General features: G+C 47.6%; 1 protein-coding gene across 1 annotated transcript in view; it reads right to left on the bottom strand.

The window, feature by feature from the left end:
* Nucleotides 1-24153, bottom strand: part of CSMD2 (CUB and Sushi multiple domains 2) — a 248493-nt gene that overhangs the window by 194591 nt on the left and 29749 nt on the right. The window contains 1 exon segment of the mRNA XM_066204225.1: nucleotides 12561-12673. Within this exon segment, the coding sequence (XP_066060322.1) occupies nucleotides 12561-12673 (113 nt within the window).

Raw genomic sequence — 24153 nt, 5'->3', positions numbered from 1 at the left:
TGTCCCCAAATCCGGGGGATGAATAAACGTGGATTTGCACAGGTGGGACACCCAGCCATGGGAAAACCCACCAGAAACGAAAGTAAAAATGGGGAGGGAAAGGAGAGGAAAGAAATACTCCTGCAATTTTGCTTCCTCCACGAGGCCAGGGCAAAACAATCACGGGATTCCTCAAACAAGGAGATGAAATTTCCACATTCCAGCTCCCCACCTAGGCCCAGAGGGAAGTCATGGACCCCACAGCCAAGAATTCCAGTTCAATTTCAGCTGCTCCGCAGTAATAAATAAGTAATTTAAGGACAAATTCTTCCTGAAAACCACCAGGAAGAAATAAAAAGGGGAACAAAAACCTGCTCTGGAATCATTTTGGGTGCTCTGAACGGGTTACTTGGAACCCAATTTTCCCCCTGGCTTTTTTTTTTTCTTTTTTTTCCTCCCAGCCCCTTTCTTTTCCCCTGAGCTTTTGTGCGAGGCTGAAAATACCCAGGCGTGCCTGTTTCTGGAATAAACCCGGGGCTGCCAAATTCCCCACCCTCCATTCTGCACTGCTCGTTCCCAGCCATGCAGGCCACATTCCCAGGCACAAATGCGCATTTCTACCCTTTTTTTTGGGTTTTGTTTTTTCTTTTTTTTCCTTGGCACCATGATCTATTTGGAATTGAATGAGCTCAGATTTTTTTTTTTTCCCCCCCTCTCAGGGTGAAATGGTTTCGTGGGATTTTTTTTGGGAACACTGGATGTGGAAGTCTGATCCAGCAGAGGAGAAACACCTGGATTTCCATATATTAATGTATGTGTTTAATGCATTCAGATATGTAGCTAATATGTTTATTTTATTGGTATATAATACATTTATATATGTAGCTAATATGAAGGGTTTTTTGGTATATAAACATATATTAATGTAGATTAATATCATAATATATTAAATATCCATTCATATAGTAAATAAATATGCCAATAAAATAAACATGTTAGCTACATATATGAATGTATTAAATACATACATTAAATACATTCATATATGTAGCTAATGTTTATTTTATTGCTTTATAAACTGCATCTATTAATGTAGATTAATATATTAACGTATATTAGCTATATGTTAATATATTAAATACAATTTAATATATGTATTTAATACATTCATATATGTAGCTAATATGTTTGTTTTATTAATATATTTATTTACTATATGAATGGATATTTAATACATATTATGATATTAATCTACATTAATAGATGCAGTTTATATACCAACAAAATTAACACATTAGCTACATATATGAATGCGTTTAATATTTGTATTTAATACATTCATGTGTGTATTATGAATGTATTATACATACAATACATTCATGTATGTTTATTTTCTTGGTATGTTTATTGAATATATTAATTTTTATTTCATATTTATTATATTTATATACATGAATAGATGCAGTTTATATACTTATTATATGTAAACATGATAAATATATTAATATATCTGCTAAATATATTTTAAAGACACCTCTCAGATTGTTTCTGGGGAATACTCCAGGGGTCCTGTGCAGGTGGATTCACTGTTTTCCCCTTCATTTTTCCCCAAGAACACAAAGCCAGGTGAGTTTGTGTGTCCAGGGACGGACGGAGCTGTTGGACAAGTGAGGAAAAGCTCAAACCCTCAGGAAAAGCTTTTCCCTGGGTTTTGCTGGTTGCTTGGAGGGGAGATTTTGGGTTTTTTCCTTGTTTTCTCCCTTTTTCCCACGGCAGAGGAGGGTTCTGACCTCTCTGCCTGTCACACCTCAGGCTGGCAGCACAATTTGAGCTGGAAAAGCCAAAATTCACCTTCCACAGGTGAGGGGATTTTGTTGGGAATTGTTGGGTTCATGGGAAAACCCACAGGACACCAATCATCATTACTTAATCCCAATTAAACGTGCGCAAAATCCCGCCTTGGGAAATGCTCACGGTGGAATTCCACTCCTCACATCTTCTGGAAGCCCAAACTAAAACCCAACAGGAGGGATTTTATGGCAGAGCCAATAAAAATTTCCACTTAAAGGGAATTAATGCCTTCAATAACACATTTTGAGTCCCCGTCTCTAGCATAAATGAAAGGTCACGCACTCAACTCTTCCCAACTCAATTATTTCCCTCATAATGAAGTTTATACAGGACATTAAATGGGCAAATCAAACTGAAACCATCCCTCTTGACCAGCTGGAGTTGGAATAATGATGAACAACGACGTTCTCTGCCCAGAAAAAAATAAAAATATTTCCAAAAAAAAAAGAATCCTCATTTTTGCTGAGAGCTGACGGCCACTGATTTGCCGTTGGAAGGTTCAGGATACTCCAAATTCCCTTTCAGGAGAGGTTCAATTTTATCCCTTTCGAGTGGGCATCGCTCCTATCAGCCCTCCACATCTGCTAATTAAGCACTCTTCAGTAATTAAAGTTCTTGCAGTAAAATAAAAAAAGGAAGAATTAGGAGGCGATCATTAGGGATTAAACACTCCCAGCACAAAGGGGAACGTGGAAAAGCCGATTTGCAGGAACAAATTGGGACCTGTTGCAGTTTTTTCTGCACAAAGCTGGGGAGGGAACGGTGTTCACGTGAAATTTTTTATGACTTTGGTGAATTTTGCACTCTATCACTAAAATGATTGGAAAAATGAAAAAGAAAGCACCGGAATGGGCAATATTAAAGCACCGAAATGGGCAATATTAAAGCACCAAAATGGGCCAAATTAAAGCACCGAAATGGGCAATATTAAAGCACCAAAATGGGCCAAATTAAAGCACCAAAATGGGCAATATTAAAGCACCAAAATGGGCCAAATTAAAGCACCAAAATGGGCCAAATTAAAGCACCAAAATGAACCAAATCCAAGCTCCAGAGACCCCTCAGTGGTTCCCGCACTGATTTTTCCCCCTCCCCTCCCTCACCCCGGTTCACTGCGATGCCGGAGCCCAGCAAGTGTCACTTGACAAACGCTTTAATAGAGGCTCCCATTTGCAGAGCATTAGCACAGCCTTCTCTCCCGCGCTGATTGGGCTCATTTGCATATGCAAATGGAGACACTTAATATTCCCTGGGCTTCATTTAGGGCTGCAGCAAACGTGGGTCAATATCTGCTCCACGCTCTGCCGGGAGGAGAGGGGGGCTTGGGGCTGAGTCAGCAAATGCTAATTAGCTCTGCCGGCTTCCAAGCCTTCAAATCAATTAGTGGGATATTAAGGCAGACTGGCTGGGAGCTCGTTGGAGTAATAAAAATCTCTTTTTTGTGTGTGTGTGTGTGTGTGGCTAAAAGGGGAAAAAAAAGAACAGGAAGGTTTGACTCTTCCTTCCCCGGGGAGTTGGGATCCTGATGGAGAGAAAATCATCCAGCGTGGGAGGGGAAAAGCAGGGAGGATATCCCAAAACCGCAGGGATTTCAGTGGGAGTCCTCCCTCTGCCCCTGTTGGAACAAGTGATGCCTCAAGTTTGAGTTTTCATGGATTTCGGGTTCTGTGGTGCCCAGGGGTGCAGCTCTGAGCTCACAGTCAGTGTCACTCAGCTCTGCACACAGCAGGGACACAAAACAAATCCTTCTCCTGCTGCACACCAAGGACAGCTGGGACAAGTCTCCAGCCCCAAAGGATGGGACTTCACAACCTGGAGCTGGAATTGGATAATTAAACCCCAATATGCATATGGACCAAAACTGACAAAGGTGCGAGACCTCGTGACCGGTCATCCATTTTCGTCGGATTATTCCTTTTTCTGGCCCAGAGATGGGGCAACTGAGAGGTGTTTTAAAAGCTTTTGTTCCATTTTCGGTCTCATGTGAAGGGTGAGACAATGCAGGTGTTATAATTCACACCATCACAATCAAAAGCCAATTTCCTAATTCCAGTCCATTACAAGCATTTTTTTGCCTATCAGCTCTTGCCACACAATGCTGTAAATGCCTTAAGGCAAATCATCTAAAATCACCCCTCGTGGGTCCGACCACAATGCACCTTTCATAGTTCTATTTCCCCAAAGTATCCGGTCTTATTTGCCACGCCATCGCTTGAAACATGTTTCTAGGGTTGTGAACCCTGTGTGAGCCTTCTGCCGGGCTTTAAAAACTCTCCACAAATCCATTTCCCACATATTTCGTGTCCATTTTGTGCCCATTTTGGGTCCACCCTGGGTGCAGCCCTGGCCAGGCTCTTGTCCTGCCCAAGGTGTGTCCTTAAAGGCCTTTTAATAAATCTCTCCTTTATTCTCCAGCTCTGCCCAGTCTCTGTCCCAGCTCAGCCTTCCCAAGGGCTCACAGGGAACTCTCAGGAGGAGGAATGGGAGCAGCACATCCCACACCAGACCCCGGTAACCAGGACAGGGATCCCCCAGTGATTCCTGACCACTGCCACTCCCAGGGCAGCCATTCCAGGATGTCACAGCTCCAAAATTCCCACTGAGCACTCCAGGACCAACCCCACGAGCTCTTGGGAACCAGCAGTGCCCCGAGGAGCTGCAGCACCAGCTGGGCCATCCTGCACTGCTGGATCCTCCCCAAAATCCAGGTGCTCCAGCTGAGCTTCCCACCCTGAGGAACGCTCTGGGATGAAGTGACTCTGTAGCCCCGGTTCCCTGCCTGAGGTGTTTTGGTTTTCTGAAATTCTCTTCCCAGGGAATTTTCTATAAACAGGAGAAATGCTTTTGTGAACTGTAACTTTGTTATTCATTCCTTTCCCTTGGAGGGACTTCTTCTAGACCTCCCTCCGGTCTGACCAAAGTGATTGAAGGGGTTTGTCTTTGTTTCACCAATCAAATTGGTCTGTGTAAAACAGTATAAAAGGGAGACACATCCCAAAAATAAAGGAGTCGTTTTCAGCCTTCTGAATCTCCGAGTCTGTGTCGCCGTGGTGTACAACAGCATCATGACTCCATGGAGAAGATCCTTTGGAATCACCTGGTTTACAGCAGCTGAGGATCACGGGCTCAGCCTAGCCCACAGGAGAGGCACAGGCAGGAAAATCCACGGGAATGGAGCTTTTACGGTGTTTCCCCTCACTCAGCTGCACCAACCCCACGGGTATTGCCATGGGAACTCACGGAAAGCTCTTGGATCCAGAGCCAAGCTCAGTGATCAGCCCCATTCCTGCTTTCTGCCCCTTTTCCCACCTAAGGAACTGTCAGTTCGTGAGCAAAACTCCCGAATTCCCAGGGAAATCCAGCAGCCAGCACCGCCTGAATTTCCATTTATTTCTTCACCCTCTAATCAAGATTTTTTTGCTTTATGAGTGCCTGAGCACCTGCTGCAGCCCCAGGCTCATCAACACCGCAACAGGGGCAGACACCTGGCTCGTCTGCTGCGTTTTACATCCCGAAATTTACTGGACATGATGGAGCAGCACTCGCCCAGCCCCTGCCAAGGCTGGCAGAAATCACTGCCTCCCCCCTGCCATGCCGGTTTGCCATTCCCTCCCCTTCCCGAGGCTGGAATGGCACTGCCTGGAATGTGCTCGTTGTGAGCAGGAGAACGATTCCAGCTTCTGTTCCCGTCCTTTTTGTTCCGGAGCGAAGTGGAAATAAACAGCAAAACGGGATTTAAAAGGCAGCTTTGGGTCTCTCAGGTGGCTTTGTGTGCTCTGGATGTCGTCCAGAAAACAGCGAGGCCTGGCTGAATGCTGAAGGAGGAGTTTTTTGGGGTCTTTTTGACCCCAAACCAAGGGATTGAGTCACTGCCAGGCCACGGTTCTCTCGCTGCTGGCACAGAGCCCAAGCACGGGCAGGAATTGGGGTTAATTTGGGATAAAAAGGCCCAGGTGAGGGATTTTGACCAACCAGGTGCTATTTCTCCCTCCAGATTCCCACCCACGTCACTGGCAGGGAACATTTTGTGCCAAATCCCTCATTTCCAATCCGTGGCACATGGAAACGGACCAGGAGCTGCAGGTTACGGACACGGAAAAAAATTCCCCATAAGAAACCCGTTCAAGGCAAACCAGATTTTTTTTAACATGAGGTGGGAAACACTTAATTGGGGACGGAATCAATGCGGGGCTGTGCTTGAAATCTAATTATCCATCTCCTCTTGCAGACACTGCCCTGTGTAAAACAACCCTGTCACTCAATAGTATTGACAATCCTGCCCCGCTCTCCTGGTTTTCCATGGAATCCAGGGACTGATACCGTGCAGGAAAAAAAAAAAATAAATAAATTAAAGGCCCTGTGTGCTGACACATCCCAAAATCCAGGATTTTATGGCCTGCCATGATGTTCTTCTCCCTGGCTTTATCACCACAAGCTGTGAAGGGCTACAAAGTTTATTTTCTGAATGCAGCACGGCTCTCTGCTCAGGAACAGGGATGGGGAAGGTGCGATGTGGATATTCAGGAATCATTTCCTCACTTTCCAAACGCCACAGCCCCAGCCCACGAACAGCCCCTGAAACCCCGGAGGAATTCGAAAGCAATAAAAATGTTGGAAGTGGAAAAACTGTCTGAGCTGAAGGAGGGAAGGTTCTGGTCAGAAATTGGGATGAAATTCCTTCCTGGGAGGGTGGGATGGAATTCCCAGGGAAGCTGTGGCTGCTCCTGGATCCCTGGAAGTGTCCAAGGCCAGGCTGGAGCAAGCTGGGATGGTGGAAGGGAGTTGCAGTGAGATGAATTTTAAGGTCTCTTCCAACCCAAACCCTTCCAGGATTCCAAACGGGAATTCCCAGCTCATTCTGCATTTAGCACCTCATTAACAGCTGGAAATTTTAGTTTGTTCGGCTTCCTGTGCTCTTTAGTTTGGGGGAGGTTTTTTGTTTGTTTGGGTTTGTGGGGATTTAATTTGTTTGGGTTTCGTGGATTTTAATTTGGTTTTGTGTCTTTTTAGTTCGTTTTGGTTTCTGGTTTTTAGTTTGTTTGGTTTGTGGTATTTAGTTTATTTGGGTTTGTGGTTTTTAATCTATTTGGGTTTGTAGTTTTTAGTTTGTTTGGTTTGTGCTTTCTAGTTTATTTGGGTTTATGTCTTTTTGGTTTGTTTTGTTTGGGGTTTTGAGTTTGTTGGGCTTGTGGTGTTTAGTTTATTTGTCTTGTGGGTTTTCCGTTTATTTCTCTTTGTGTCTTCTTTGTTTGTTTGGTTTGTGGTTTTCAGTTTATTTGCGTTTGTGGCTTTTAGTTTGATTTGTGTCTTTTCAGTTCGAGTTCGTGGTTTTTAATTTGTTTGGTTTGCGGGTTTGTTTGTTTGTTTTGTTTCTGTGGATTTTCAGCTGGTTGGTTTTGTGGGTTTTAAGCTTCTTTTGTGGGTTTTTAATTAGTTTGGTTTTGTGGGGGTTTTTTTTGTTTATTTGGGTTTGTGGGAAATTAGTTTATTTGGGTTTGTGGGACTTTATTTGGGTTTATGGAATTTCAGTTTATTTGGGTTTGTGGGACTTTATTTGGGTTTATGGAATTTCAGTTTATTTGCATTTGTGGGACTTTAGTTTATTTGGGTTTGTGGGATTTCAGTTTATTTGGATTCGTGGTTTTTAGTTTATTTGGGTTTGCGGAACTTTAGTTTACTTGGGTTTGTGGGATTTCAGTTTATTTGGGTTTGTGGGATTTCGGTTTATTTGGATTCGTGGTTTTTAGTTTATTTGGCTCTGTTTGCTTTGGGTTTTCCTCCTCCAAGGCCTGTGTCAGCCCATCAAACCCAGAACCTCACTTGGGGCAGCTTTTAGAGAAAAACCTCGATTTTTTTTCAGCTTCCAACGCCAACAAGAACTCGAACTGATCCACGAACGGAGCAACAGGGGCTGCAAAGCCAAACTCCAGCTGGGAAAAGGGAGAAATGCAGCAACATCCCACCGAACCCCAGAGCCAGGAACGCTCCGAGAGGGACGGGAAAACAACATTTAATTGTATTTTCTCCATCTGTTTGCACAACTCCGCGAAGAGCCCGCGAAGAACGAGCCGAGGATTTATCTGCAAACAGATTTATTCGGCTCCTCGGGGCTGTTTCCCCCGGGATTTAAACGCCTCTAATTCCCGAAAATGAGCACTGTTCGTGCAGCCCTAATTGTTCCTTTTCAATCAGCCCCGAGTGTTTGCAGAGAGAATTTGGTGCAGCTGCTGCCATCGATGTCTTGGGAAAGGGAAAGATTCATCCCCCGGAATTCCTCAGGGATGCACAAGGGCGCTGGTTCCCTCCGGGAATTCCCACTGAATTTGGCTTTTGGGGGCAGTAAAAATCCAGCCCACCAACAAAAACCCCGCCCTAAAATTATAATTCTAAGTTACAAAGAGGAAGGTTCCCCAAAAAATCCCTGCATCCCTCTTCTTTTATATTCTATGTGCATATTAGTGTATTTTATGTTTATATACACTTAAAATAGTCGTTTATTGCTTTATGTCCCTTGGTATCCCTTTTAAAACAGGGCCCTGGATCCCTCCAGGAATTCCCACTGAATTTGGCTTTTGGGGGCAGTAAAAATCCAGCCCACCAACAAAAACCCCGCCCTAAAATTATAATTCTAAGTTCCACAGCTGAGTGTTCCTAAAAAAATAACACCCAACATTATTGCATCCCTCTACTTCTACACAGCCCTCTTTGTTTATATTTTACTTAAATATAGGTGTCTTTTATATCTATTTCTGTTTAAAACATGGATTAATTTTTTCGTATTTGTATTTATTTCTATCCCTTTGTAGCCCTTGAAAATATATTTTCTCTATATTTATATTAAATACAATATATAAAACCGTGTTATATACATCACTTATATATCATGTGTATAAAATATTTTATAAAGGTATTCTATATACAGTTATTATATATATTATATGTACATAAAATATTTAAATAAATATTTTTATATATATCTAATTTATATAATATATATATATATGTTTATCGCTTTATATATATATAAATTTATAACCTTCTTCTACAAATAGATTTATAAATTGCGTCCTGCAATGGATATAAATGAAAATTCCACCCCATGCTCTGCTTGACAAGGCGGGGATTGCTCCAAGGTTGGATTTGGGAAGTTTTTCCCAACCCAAACGGTTCCATGATTGTGTTTTCCCTTAAATCCCTCTTTATTTGTCACCCCCTGGTCTCACACAGCATCCAGAGGTGGCGATTTCGTAATAATTGAATTTACTTTAATAATTTAATCTTCTTTTATCCCTTCATTAGTGAACAAATAAACCACCTGCTCTTTTTATTATTTCTGTGGAATTTGTAGCACTTTTCCTCTCATTGTCCCAGACTTGCCTGATTTATTTTTAAGTCAGCTTCGAGTGAATTCTTCAGGTGTGAGGCAGCAAAGGAGAGGAAATAAATTCCTGTTTGCAGTCCAGCCTCACACATCATCCAGGGCAAGCAAAAAAACCGGGGCTTTTCTACATTTTCAAGAAGATTTTTCACCAGATGAGGCTGTCAAGATTCACATCCCAGGCAAAATTTAACTGGGATTATTTATAAACTGGCTCCAAAATTCTGCAGCTGAAAGGAAAATTCAGGACTCCACAGCTGGGTTGGGGCTGAGAGAAGAATCATTTAGTGAGGAAAAGAAGGAAAAATCCCCCAGTCTGAGGGTGAACGGGGCTAATTAGGAAATCATGTTGAATTCAAGGGACAGTAAACGAGGAAAGAAAACAAATTTAGGGATGCTGGAAGCATGAAAAGCACTTAATTTAAGTATTTTCTAAATGCGACGTGCTGAAATGGAGCTCCCTGAACTGCTGGTGTTTCCTAGAAGCTCATAAGTTAAAAAAAAATTACCTTGAGATCAAAGCGTTTTATTGAAATGGAAATGAAATCCTCGCTGTTCTCGCAATTCCCCAAGAAAAAGCTGACAGTTTTTCACTCCCAGTGGTCCTGCCATGGCTGCCCTCGGCTCTTTTTCCACACCAGCCACGAAATCCAGTGATTTGTGCTGCCCTAAACGCCTCTCCCCTCCCCAAACGGGATTTTGGGGGGATCCGCTCCCAGATTGGGATTTTGGGGGGATCCACCGCCCAAACGGGATTTTGCGGGATCCATTCCCAGGTTGGGATTTTGGGGGATCCATTCCCAGATTGGGATTTGGGGGGGGTCCATTCCCAAACGGGATTTTGGGGGATCCATTCCCAGATTGGGATTTTGGGGGGGTCCATTCCCAAACGGGATTTTGCGGGATCCATTCCCAGGTTGGGATTTTGGGGGGATCCATTCCCAAACGGGATTTTGCGGGATCCATTCCCAGGCTGGGATTTTGGGGGGATCCATTCCCAAACGGGATTTTGCGGGATCCATTCCCAGGCTGGGATTTTGGGGGGATCCATTCCCAAACGGGATTTTGGGGGATCCATTCCCAAACGGGATTTTGGGGGATCCATTCCCAGGTTGGGATTTTGGGGGGTCCATTCCCAGATTGGGATTTTGGGGGGTCCATTCCCACATTTTCAAGCCCCACAGCAGCTCTGGAAAAGGAATCGCTCCCGATTTTAAAATTCTGGGATTTTTTGGGTGGGTTTCCCAAGGACGGCTCCGAGGGAGGAGCAGAACAAGGAGCAGCGGGCTTTGGTGGCAGATCATCCCAGAGCCGTTTGCTGCGGGATTCCCCATGCACTGTTCCGCCTTTAAATGGGAATTATCACCTCACGGGCTCTTCCCTGAGCCACAGAACCCCAAAGAACTGAAGCAGCATTCCAGCAGCATTCCAGCAGCACCCACACCGCATTTATCACCTCCTTCAGCCTCAGTTAACACCCAAAACGCGAATGATTTCCTTTGGGGCAGGCTCAGGGTGGCATTTCAAGCCAGCAAACCCCCCCGTCCCGCCCTCAAAATAAAGCTCCGATTTAGGCCAGCGCTCTCTCTGTCACTCTGGCTCAGGTTCAGTTTTAAATACATTTATTTTCCCCCCTCAGCCAGAGCCTCGAAAGCCTCCTAATCACCAGTCAAACAAACCCCAGATCATTTCAGATGTGTGTGACTAAAGGGCAGCCCCGGCGCCAGCCTTTGTACAAGATTTCCTGCGGCATCGAGGTAATAAAAAAAAAAAACATTACAAAGTGTACAAGGAGCCGTGTGTAAATGCCAAAAAAATGAACTGGAAATGTCAAGGAAGTGCAAGAGCAGCTGCGTGTCCTCTGTCCCAGGATTTGGGAGTGACGTGGGCTCACGCAGGGACTGGCAGATGTTCCAGCAGAGGGGCTGCAAGGGGGCAAATCTGAAATGAATGGTGAATGTTTGGGGGGGGGGGAAAGAGGTTTTGTAAATGGGTTTGGCTTTCCTCCCAACAGGCGCTGTCCCAAAATCTTCACCTGTCCCAAAAGCTTCATCTGCCCCGAAATCCTCGCCAATCCCAAAAGCTTCAGCTGTCCCAGAATCCTCACTTGTCCCAAAATCCTCACCTGTCCTGACATCATCTGTCCCAAAATCCTCACCCTGTCCTGAAATCCTCACCTATCCCAAAAGCTTCACTTGTCCCAAAACCCTCACCTGTCCTGACATCCTCACCTATCCTAAAAGCCTCACCTATCCCAAAAGCTTCACCTGTCCCAAAATCCTCACCTGTCGCCAAAATCCTCACCTGTCCTGCCAGCCTCCCCAGTGAACCCACCTCCTGGGAACAACCAGAGCTGCTCTCTGACCTTATGGGGACGAGTGGGACAATCCTGGGCCAAGCTCTGCCCCCACAGCTGACCCCACAGCTGATCCACAGCTGATCCACTGCTGACCCCACAGCTGATCCCACAGCTGACCCCACCAAGCCCCTGCGAGCTCAGCTCGCTCCAGCACCGACAAAACCCTCTGAGTGCCTCGAGGCAGAGAACTGGAGAATCTCAGCAGAAATTAGAGGGGACTTGAACGGAATTTAATTGGCAAGAGCACGAAACGCTGCGAGGCTCCACCATCACCTCAATGAAGGCATTTCCCTGCCTCAATGTCCGGGGTAATTGGCTGGTTGGACTCATTACCAATAAGTTCTCTCAGCCTTAATGATAATTTTAAGGAATCCAGCAAAAAAAAAAAAGAAAAAGAAAACATTTATGGGGAGCTGAACAGCGTTTTAGGTTCAGTAATCAACAGCCGCGTAAGCTGAATTTTAACGTGGTTGTCATTCCCCCAGCAGCACCACGGACATGACTTCCACTGTGAAACAGCTTTTTCCACACATCCAAGGGCTCCAGAGTATTTGAGGGTTTGAAGCCTTCACACAGCCCTGCAGCCCCACAGGCAGTGGGCATGGTTTATGGCAGCAAACACGGGGGTGGGTTCAGGGCTTGGGGAGGCAGGGGCAGGGAAAAGCAGAATAACACGTGGGTGAAGAGAATGTAAGGAAAGTGCAATAATTCAAATCTCCCGGTGACGCTGCTCCTGGAAATCCAACTGTCAACCCCACATTGCCCGCCCTGCCCAGACATTCCAGGGAATTCAGCCAGAGTACACTTGTAATGGAAAAAGGAAAAAAAAAAATGAATCCCATTCTGGATCTGTGAGTTAAATGCTGAAAAAAAAAAGATTAAATTACACAACAACGAGGCAGAGATGTTCAGATCCTGGTCCAGACCCCGCAGCTCAGTTTCCCACCTCCCAAGCTGAATTTAGGTGCAAATGCAGCCCCTCCTTGGACTCACCCTCGTAGCTGGCCTGGAAGCCTTGGGCACTCACGGCGTAGTCACTGACGAGCCACAGGGACAGCACCAGCCCGGTGCTGACGATGGGAGCGGGCAGCTGGAATCCTGTCAGCCTGGAAAAAACCCACAGCAGGGTCAGACCCACCAGGAAAAACCCACAGCAGGGTCACACTCATCAAGAAAAACCCACAGCAGGTCACACCCAGCACTGCCCCGCAATAATCCAGGAGAGGGGCAGATCCCATCCCGCTCCTGGAGGAGCTCAGAGCTGCACTTGGGACACCTGGGACAGCCTGGGAGCAACAAACCCTGAGCTGTTCCCACCTCCTGCCTGACCACAGGAACTGCTCCTCTAATTTTTCACAGGTTTTCTGCACTCCTGTGGTTCTTCACTGGTCCTGTCCCATACCTCTCCCTGTTTCACACCCTGGTCACCAGCACCTGCCCTGGGGCACTCCACAAACGCAGAAGTTCTGCTGGAGCAGAACCCACCCACGCCCCGGGACAGAGATTTTTGGGGGTCTGAGTGAGCCCAGGGCATTGCTCAGTAAACGTTTAAAATGTTCCGAGAACCTTGGAGTAAAAATCTGACCGAAGAGTTGTACAAACTGCACTAAAGTGAGCACAAAAACAGGCTAAAAACGAATGTTAGACATAAATTAAACCCTTCAGTGCGGCTGGAAGTTTCTAGGATTCCTCCCCAGCCTCACCCAGCCCAGCACAAAGCCAAGGATGAGAGTTTTATGTGGGGACAGATCCAAAATGCACCACAGCAAAGGTTGGTGCGGTTCCCAGCGGTAAAAAAACCAAGCCCACAGCCATGGAATTGCTGCATGAGAGGGGCTGGGAGCTGCAGGAATTCTCAGGACATGGACACAAATCAGAGGGAAGAGAAGAAAATAAAATTGGACCAACCCAGGAACTCCCAGCCCTGGTGTCTTGTCCTCCCACCCGCTTCCCTCATGGACTCAGGGCTAAATGACAACTGATTTTATTGTAAAGCCTGTTCATTAATTATTTTCATTAATCCCAAACACGTCCCCCTGGTGCTGAGCCATCCCCAGACCAGCCTATTCTCCAAAATTACAGTTTTACAACTTCCAAACCTTCTCCTTCTGCTTGGCCAAGGGGATTCCTGGACAGAATTCCAGTTTAAATCAATCCCACAGCCAACTCCTGCCTGCTCCAGGAGCAATCCCTGAGCTGCCCCAAACCCAGACTTAAAAACCACAGGAGCAGCAGGAACTGAAGGAATTTGGTAGCATTTGGGATCAAGAGTGCTCAAAGGATCACAAGGGCAGGAGTAACATGAGATAAACAGGAAAAAGGAGAACTTAAAGGAGATAAACAGGAAAAAGGAGAATTTAAAGCTTCTTCCAGCACACACCGAGGTTTATCCCACGGAGAGCAGCCAGGCTTTGTGCCAGGGGGGCAAAGGATCACCTGGGACACAAAGCTCCCTGACCCTTCCGGAAATACCTGTAAATATTATTTCATTCAGGGTATTTCCTCCCTTCACGTGGAATGAAGAGGCACCCACAGAACAAAACCAGATTTGGGGGGGGGCACCAATTAAATTTCTCTGAGCACCCAGCTCAAGCAATTCCTCCTTAAAGTCATCACCAGAGACAGCGAGGGAACTTCCCTCCTCTCCCTGGCTCTCGTTGAGCAAAGCTAAATATTATTTCACACACATTTGAGCCCTGACTGATGAGAGCTGACAGGCCCTGCCGGAGAACTTTATTGAAGCAAAATTTCCAGTTATTGGCAGAGCTCACAGAGTTGCCAGCCCGTGGTTTAAGTTTTCATGTCAGCGCAGCAGCACTGACCAGCCCTCGGCATAAAACCCGATGTCTGGACAAGCTGGAAGGACAATTGCTCCTGTTTATTAATAATCAAAGCTTCCAGGATCTAGAAGGATTCAGTTTCTACCATGCTGAGTAAAAGCATCATTGTTCTTATTAATTAATTTGGCAGCTTAATTAAGAGTGGCCTGCTGAAAAGTCCATGCACTCAAAAAAATAATAATAAAAAAAAAATCCAGGAAATGGCTGGACCAGCTTTAATAAAAGCAGAGCCTGCTGATTTCTCTTCCCTTGATCAGCCCCTGGCATCACCCAGGGGTTTGCTCTGGGCTTTTCATCACCCCGAGTGGGTCTGCTCCCTCTGAACTGAGCTTTTTGCATCCTGGATTCTGCTCACAGCCCCTGAGCTGACAGGATCCCACTTTGCAGATGCTGCTTTTAATTCAGGGCAGCACGAACATGTCCTTTACCTGTAAGGAAGAGCTGCTGTCCCCGAGGAGTCACAGGAATTAAGTGTTACCTGAAACAACACTGCCCTGCAGCATTTATTCCAACACAACTGGTATTTTCTACTAACAGGGCCTTAAAAGAGAAGAGCCTGTGCACGAGGGCATGAAATTGTCACTGGGTTTGTTCCACACTCACTGGAGAGACAATTTCCAGGGGAACCTCTGATAAACCCAACCAGCTCTGATCCTCAGAGGTTCCCTCGTGTGTGCCCAGAGCCAACAGAGCAGAAGGGGCCTGGCAGCACCAAAGGGCACCAAACTTTGCTGCAAACCCTGCTCCAAATCCTCCAAACCCTATTCCAAGCCCTGCTCCAAATCCTCCAGACCCTGCTCCAGACCCTGCCCCAAACTGCTCCAAATCCTGCTCCAAACTCTGCACCAAACCCCGCTCCAAACCCAAACCCTGCTCCAAATCCTCCAAACACTGCTCCAAACCTGCTCCAGATCCTGCTCCAAACCCTCCAAACACTGCTCCAAACCTGCTCCAGATCCTGCTCCAAACCCTCCAGACCCTGCTCCAGACTCTGCTCCCAACTCTGCTCCCCTGCACACCAAAAAGCCTCTCTGCCCACAGAACATCACACCTGGCTCCACTGGCACTGCTGAAACCAAACTCAGTCAGGAGGAAGCAGGAAACGCTGCTTCCATCAGGAAATTTTTATTCAGAAGTGAATAAACTGAAGAAAAAAACTGGATTTTTTTTTCTTCTTCTCTGATGTCCTTGTCTTGTCCAAGTGAGAGCCCAGGCAACGTCCCCTTGAAGGAACGATCATTTACTGTGTCCGTGTTCAAAACCTCAGCTCTGCTGTTCCAAAGCTCCAGGACAGCCAGGATTGGCAGGAATCCCTGCCTGGTAACTGTTCTCCCGCTTTCCTCCCTAAATCTGCAGCCTAGAGAAATTTAAACCACGGGAACGGCGGACAGAACATGGAATCATTCCCCACCAAACAGCAATTCTGACATCGGCGATCTTTAGGGCAGCAATCACAAAAACCACACAGTAACGAGGCAGAAAAGCAGCAAACTCCATTCCTTGTTTTTATGGAGGTGAGGGCAGTAATAACAGCAGGAATAATCATATTCCATTCCTTCTGTACCTCTGGCCAAATGGATTATTGAGTGATTATCCCCTTAACGTGCTTGGAGCCGGCGCTGATTGTGTGAGGTTTGCAATGTGTTTTTCATTGGCTTAATTTTGCTCCTGCAGCGAGGAACCAAACGAAACCAGCGCCAGAAATGCCACTTGATAAGCTTGCCCTTGCAAAAAAAAAAAAAAAAAAAATCAATATATCCAAACAAATGAACACAGAAATCCTCTGCTCTGTTTGCGTCCTCCGCGCTCTGCTCCAGGTGTGCCACGGACGCTGCAAATCTTCCTGGTTTGGCTCCCAGTTTGCAGCAAGACAGAAAAATCTGTTTGGGGAGAGCTGACGGCAGTGAAAAGCACCTTCCACAGGTTAGAACCCACACCTGCCACGAGGCTCAGCCTGGATCCAGGTGGGACAGAATCCCAGGATCAGGAGGTTGGAAAAGCCCTTGAGTCCAGCCTGTGCACAATCCCCACTTTGTCCCCAAGTATCACCTCCAGCCCTTCCCTGGACACCTCCAGGTGTGGGCACTCCAAACCTCCCTGGGCACTTCCAAGGCCTGACCACCCTTTCCATGCAGAATTTTTCCCTGATATCCAATTTAAACCTCCCCTGGTTCAGCTGGAGGCCGTTCCCTCTCCTCCTGTCCCTGTTCCCTGGGAGCAGAGCCCGACCCCCCCGGCTGTCCCCTCCTGTCAGGGAGTTGTGCAGAGCCAGAAAGTCCCCCTGAGCCTCCTTTTCTCCAGGCTGAGCCCCCTCAGCTCCATCAGGAATTCTCCAGCCCCTTCCCAGCTCCGTTCCCTGCCCTGGACATGCTCCAGCCCCTGGGTGGATCCTTCCTGTGTGACAGCCCTGCCTCAGGTTGCAGTGCAGTAACCAGCAGTGTGTGTTGCCATCAGCCGTTAAAACCAGGTGGGGTAATGTTCTTTATCCCTTCCAAGCCCCATCCTCCCTCCAGGGGATATCGGCTGTCCATGGGCCATCCAGGCTCACTGCAGGGCTGATACAATCCCATCATCCCACGGGGAGAGGCTCCACCCAGGGGAGGAGCCAATCCCATCATCCCACGGGGAGAGGCTCCACCCAGGGGGAGGAGCCCAGCATTCCCACCTGGATCAAAGCTGGCATTCAGAACACCAGCACAGCCTGTGTGCACTGGATTCCCAGAGGGAGAGCGGACCCATCTCAGCACCACTGGAGCCTTCTCCAGGATCATCTCTGCTCCCACAGAACCACAGCTGGCACTGCAGGAGGATTTATTTGGACTGACACCAACACCCTGACCAACAGGGGTCAGACAGGTCATATTCTGACCCTGTCAGTGATTTTTTACACTACTGCATTTTCATTTTAATTTTCCTAGTAAAGAACTGTTATTCCTATTCCCAGATCTTTGCCTGAGAGCCCCTTAATTTCAAAATTATAATAATTCAGAGGGAGGGAGCTCACAATCTCTATTCCAAAGGGAGGCTCCTGTGTTTCCAAACCAGGACAGGCACCGATGGGAAACTGCCCCATGCCCCTCTGAAAGGAGCTGAGCCCCAGCCAGAGCCCCCTTGGCTGCTCTGCTCAGCAGCTTTAAGCCACACCTGAACGTTTCTTTTTCCCCCAAACCCCAACACCTGTCAGATTATCCCTTTTCCTGACCCAGAGATTGGGCAACTGAGAGGAGTTTTAAGAGGTTTCATTCTATCGTCAGTCTCATGTGAAGGGTGAGACAATACAGGTGTTATAATTCACACCATCACAATCAGAACCTAAACTATTTCCTAATTCCAATCCATTAGAAGCATTTTTTGCCTATCAGCTTTTGCCACATGATGCAGTAAATGCCTTAAAGCCAATCATCTAAAATCACCCCTTGTGATTTTAAAAATAAAAGAATTCTCTACAAATCTATTTCCCACAAACACCCAGCCAGGACCACCCTGTAACCCCGGTTCCGTGCCTGGGGTGTTTTGGTTTTCTGAAATTCTTTTCCCAGGGAATTTTCTGAAAACAGGAGAAATATTTTTGTAACTGTATCTGTGTTATTCATTCTTTTTCCTAGGAGGGACATCTCCTCTCGATGTCCCTCTGCTCTGACCAATGTGACTGAAGAGGTTTTGCCTTTGTTTTCACCAACCAAATCGGTCTGTGTAAAACAGTATAAAAGGGAGACGCATCCCGAAAATAAAAAAAAAAAGTCATCTTCAGCCTTCTGAATCTCAGGGTCTGTGTCGTTGTGGTGTAAAACAACGTCACCCCCAGCCCTGTTCCAAAGCCCCTCAGCTCCATCTGTTGCACATCATCGCAAATCCCTCTGGATGCAGCACCAGCGTCCTGCTCGTGGTGACGCAGGCGCCCGTTTGGGACTGCAGGTGCCATAATTAAAAACCCCAGCCCATTATTTTTCTGGTAGGATGCCCACCATCAGCTCAGGCTGCAATCAAAACAGTTATTGCAGCTGGCAATCCAGCAGCCTTTAAAGCATGAACGCTGGAGAAGTGTCTCAGAACATCTAATGAAAATGCGCTGGATTGTATCATTTAACCCAGCATTAAATTACACCACCCCACAGCTCGGTGAGCTTTTCCTGCCTGCCATTTAAAGGCACCTATTAGGGAAAATTTCCCATCAAATGAGCCACTCTCCGTGCTGTGTGCAGGGTAAATGACACCAGCCTGGCACCCCTGCACCATCCTGGGATAATGATCCTTTCACGGCAGGTGTGAGGGATGGGATCCTGCCCCTCTGCCCAGCTCTGGGAAGCACATCTGGGGTGACTGTCCAGCTCTGGAGCCTCAGGACAGGAGGGACGGGGAGATGGAGCTGAGGAAGGGCCTGGAGCAGCTCCTTGCCCAGGAAAGGCTGAGGGAGCTGGGGCTGAGGAGATGCTGAGAGGGGCCCCCAGCTCTGGGTGACCCTGTTGTGACTCTGGGTGTCCCTGTCTGTCCCTGTGTGCAGGGAGGATGAGTTGAATCCTTCATGAATTCACCTTTCAAAGGACTCCAGGCCGGCTTTGCCCTGTTTGCAGGGAGCAGTGGGAGAGGATTGCTCGTTCCAGACTTTTCCGAAGGGTAGATCTCCCTCTGAGCTGTGTTCTCTCAGCACACAGTGACAGAATCACAGGATGGGCAAGCTTAGAAGGGACCAGGAGGAGCTGGACCTGGATGATCCTTGCAGATTTATCCCAACTCAGAATATTCTGTGATGACAGGGGGTCACTGGTGCCACCTCCCCACCCCAACAGGGCCATCCCAGAGCCCACAGGAGACCGGACTGTGTCCAGGGGGAAAGAAAGTATCCTTTCATTCCTAGGCATGCCTTCATTTTAGAAATCATCTCTCATCCTGAATGGGGTTTAAGATCTCCTCCAAACCCTGGGCCAGATCCCAAGGGAACCTTTAGGGCTCTGCAGAGCTGGCAGAGCCCTGGGCAGCAGGGTTGTGTTTGTCCCCTCGTTGGGGCTCCAGGGGTGCCCTGGCTTTTCTGTGCAGCCCCTCCAGCATCCTCCTCCTCCCAGCCCTGGCCGATCCCTCTGGCTGTGCCCCAGGTGCTCACACATCTCATCCCTTCTCCTTCCCGCAGACCTTTCCCTGTTTCCAGTGCCTGTGGATAAATGCCACACCTGAGGAGCCAGCTCGCTCTCTCCTGGCATTTCCTCAGGCTTGGCTGGCGCAGGAATTCCTCCCCTCAGTGGCTCTGTTAGATTTTTTCCCCCCCCCCCGTATTTATTAAAGAAAAAACGCAATTACAGCGAGATGTCAGCGGGTTTTTTTTTTTTCCAGAGCGCACGAACACGAAGGCTCTCATTAATCATCAATAAAACAAGCAGAGCATGATCTGAGCGCTCTCCCAGCTCCCAAATGCTGCAGACACTTAAAAGGCAGCTCTGTCCGCCAGGCACAGCTCGCTGGTGTCACTGAGATAGCTGTCCTTTCATTTGGAGCCCTGCAAGGCTGAAATGATGCTCTGGACCAAAAAAAAAAAAAAAAAAAAGAAAAAAAAAAATCAACTCTCAACCAGCTTAAAAAGATCCTGCAGTGACACAAGAAACAGTTCCCAGTTGGATTTAGCCAAGCTGGTGGAGGGATTTGTGCTCAGAACCCAGCAGCTTTTGTTTGGGAGTCAGGCACGGAACAAACACCTGCACAGGAGTGCTCCGAGCACCAGCAGCTCCTTGGATCTTCTCACATTCCACCAGCCAGCCCCACGTGGCCCATTTTATCCCATCCCAGCTGCTGTGGAGAATTGATTCCAAACAATCCAATCCGTTGGTTCTGACGTTCCCTACTTCTTGTTTTTCTTACCATGACAGTAACAAGGCAGGAGGCAAAAAAAATCCCCCAGTTTTTTCTGTTCCTTGACCTCTCACAGTGCCATGAGCACCTCCAATTTTCCCAGGAATTTTATCTAGCACAGCTCTCAGTCTTAGGAATCAGCTGCACTTCCCTCCCTTGCCCAAGCCAAGCACAATCCATCAAGGCCCAGGAGCCCTTTGCTTACCTCTGACACTGACAAAGCTTCATTAACCAACACGGGCTCGGGGGACAGTGACAGAGCTCATAAATCCCAGCCTGGATGGATTTCTCCACTTGTTTAAAGCAGGGTTTGGGTCAATTCCCACTAGAAAAGTGTTATTTATAGAGCCCAGAGCCAGCACAGCCAGCTCAGATATATGAGGCCTTCATGGCTCAGGCTGGAGACAGGTACTGAGCATCAAATTTCAATAGATTGGATTTTCCATGCAATGCAATGGAGTGGGAAGACCATGGAGTTGGATGTGAGTTATTATTTTTCTCATGTCCCTTCCGCGCCCGTTTTTCCAAGATTTCCTGGGATTGCAGTGGGATTTTGGCCCCTCTGAGACCCCACCTGCAGAGCTGCCCGGGGGTCCCAGCACAGGCAGGAGCTGGGATTGGGGAAGTGTCCCTGCCCATGGGGCTGGCGCTGGATGAGCTGAGCTGATTTAATTCCCTTCCCACCCAAACCCTTCCAAACAATTCCATGAGATCCAACCCTGGCACCTCTCTTCTCGTTGTGACAAACCAAGAGGAAGAAAAAGACAAAAATCACAGGAAAAGTTCATCAAACCTCAGTCACCCCCTGGCAAATCCGAGCTGACATTCTGAGTAAACAAAGACAAGTTTGGATCCAACCCAAGCACGGCTCAGCGGCTTCAATTCAGAACTTGGCAGATTTGGGTTATTTGTGTCTTTCTTCAAAAAAAATTAAAAAAAAAGAAAAAGAAAAAGAAAAAAAAAAAAGTCACCAGGGGCGTGAAATTGAGTAAATGGGGAAAAAAAAAATAAGTTCTTGGAACCCCCTGGAAATCACAGGAGGTTTGTTTAGTGCTGAACACAGGGCAAGTGGAGAACAAGGAGCAAGTGTTGGCACAGTGGAGGTGTTGGGAACACCCAGGAGCTCTCCAGAGCAGGAACCCAGCGTCCTGCAGCCTGGAGAACAGGCACAAATGTCTGGAACAGCGTGAAACACAAGCAAGGCAGCACGGAGAAGTTCTCAGGCCAGCAGCTCTCTGCCATTCTGGGATTATGGCATTTTACAGCTGGGAAAGCTGATAAGGGATTTGCCCAGGGAGCAGAGCAGCTCCTGGGCTCCGGGCAGGATTGATCCCTGCTCCTGGGAGGGATTCCCAGCACATCCCAGTGCTCTGCCTTACCCCCACAGCCTCTGCTGGCACCAAAGCCCACAGAGGGCAGTGCCACCACCTGCTCACTGAGCCTAAGGGACATCACTTCTGAAGGTTTGGCTCTGCGTTAAGTCTAGAGACTTTTGGGACAGGTTCTTACAGGCCATGTCCTCATCACAGAGCAACGGGGCAACAACCAAAAACTCCCTGCGCTGCCCTCACCCTCCTCAGCCCGCCCTGCTCCCTCCCAGAGCAGTCTCAAAAAGAAGCACCAAGCCAGGGCCACGGGTTGGTTCAATTTCCCTCCTTCCACTGCTAAAAAAACCTCATCCCGCTCCCTCTGACCCCCAAAAAAACTCCCCACTGGGGCTGGAATTGTCACTCCTGCTCAGGAATGAAGGCAGCTGAGCCTGGAAATAAATGGAAGGTGAAGGACACCACGATCCTCCCCAGAATTTCCATACATTACTTAAAGTTACCTCCCAAAAGCCCTGCCTCACTCGCCAACAGCAGCCAGGGCTCACTATCCAGCAAAAACTCTTCCAGGGCAGAATCTTAATTAAAATCCAGTAGGTGCTGCCCAATTACAGAAAATCTTTCTACACTTAATCCACTTCACACACCTTAATTTAAAGGAAGACTCCCAAAATCCCAGGACCTGAAATCCCATTCCAGCCCTTCCATGGGCAGGGACACCTCCCACTATCCCAGGTTGCTCCAAGCTGCCCTTGGGACATTTCCAGGGCTGGGGGTTGTCAGGCTTTGCTGGGAGATTATCCCTATAAAAGTGGTTAATCAGCAGCTTGAGGGAAAACAAAAACAATTCGGGGAAGAAAATATTACTTGAGTAACAGCAACACCTTCAGAGACCTGTCCTGTGTGTGACACCTCCCACCTGGGAGGGCAGAAGTGAGAGGAGGTCCTTGAACCCCTAAACCAGGACAGAACTGCTCCATCCCCATCTCTGAGGAGGCTGCCAAAATACCCGAGCCAAGCCTCCTCCTCAGCCTACAACATTCCACACGGTGCCAGGGAAAAAGCTCCCACTCTGATTGAATCAGCTGCTTTTATCACTCCTCCTGATGCACCCTCTGCTAATAAATATGGAAAAAACTGAATCAAAACTGCGGAGCCCTGCTGCAGTTGCATTAACTCCATTACCTCTCCCAGACTTTTCAGCTCCAGTTTCATCAATTATCCTGCAGACTGAGTTGAAACACTCAGCACTTCCTCAGAACAAACCAGGGACGCCGCTGAAGGGTCCTGGAGCTGCTGGAGCAGCTCAAACACGGCTCTTCCCAGAGAGGAAAAAAAAAAAAACAACAAAACAACAAACCCAAATAAAGTGCATTTTATCCTCCAAAGCAGAGAACATAAATTTCAGCGGGTTTTTTGTTGTGCTTCTTTTCCCATGGAGTTAATGGGAAGTGACAAAAGGCTCTGCTGAGGGGGAGAGGGAGGCAGGGCTCCGATGTTTACTAAAGGTGACAAAGGATTTAGCTGCCCTCTGCTTTATTTATCCTTCTCCGTAGCAAAAAGAACTGTAGTCACCTTGGAGACACGGGGCAGTGACAAAGGGATATGTCACTGGACCAGAGGTGACTCAACACAAACTCTGTGCATTCCCAGCTGACAAATGCTGCTTTTCCAGGAATTTCTTTACCGGGATTGAACCCCAGGATGATGTTTCACCCCCGATTTGCATCTCTGCAGGCCACAGGAACACTGGGGGAAGGAACTCTCTCCTCCCCACTTCCCTTTGTCCCTTCCTCTCCTCCTCCCTTTTGCCGTCTTTAAGACCAAAACCTTTGTGTCTTGATTGGTAATTAAGTACAAGTCACCCAGGCTACTTTTTCAAAGAGTAATTAAAAGGTTATCACGAGAAACACGCGAGGTGCAGGTAATTCCTGGGGCAGCTGTAATTAGGTCAGCCCGGAGATAACTGGGCTCTTATCGCAAGGATCACATCAGCGTCTCAGTTCAAACAAAACCCCGAAACTTTCCCTCGGTTAAATACGGCCCGAGATGTGGGTTTGAATGGCTCACACGGCATCACAAGGGTGGCAATCCTTCTCCTCGCTCCTGTCAGGGAGGAAGGACGAGGGTTTGGAAGCCACTTGAGGAGACACCGAGATGTGGGAGCTGCAAGGGAAGCTCGTGTGCCAGCAGCAGGATTTCTCTGCTCTGCACAGAACCCCCCCATCGCAGCGATACCTGCAAAGCTTTCCCCAGACCCTGCACGCCGCGCAGGCACGGGAATTCCTGCAAAATCCTCCTCGGAACGGGCGGGTTCCTCCTCCCAGCCGTGTCGATGAACACCGAGCGACGCCCGGGCAAACGCAAAGGCGCCGGCCGGGCTCTGGGAGTTGTTCGTCTCTGCATGCACAGCCTCCAAACAAACGCTTTCCCAGGCAAATAAACTGAAACATTTTGTTTGAACGGGGGAGAGACATGGGGAGGACACAATTCCCTGCCCACAGCAGGCGGGAAGGGAAGCCCAAGGGTTGGAAGAGGCTGAGAAACCCCAGCATGGCTCAGCACATTTACAAGTGAGGAGTT

The sequence above is a fragment of the Chamaea fasciata genome, unplaced genomic scaffold, assembly GCF_029207755.1.
Source record: "Chamaea fasciata isolate MVZ Bird 193981 ecotype frontalis unplaced genomic scaffold, bChaFas1.0.hap1 SCAF_26, whole genome shotgun sequence".
NCBI classification, from domain to species: domain Eukaryota; kingdom Metazoa; phylum Chordata; class Aves; order Passeriformes; family Sylviidae; genus Chamaea; species Chamaea fasciata.
This window is presented reverse-complemented; position numbering and strand designations above follow the sequence as displayed.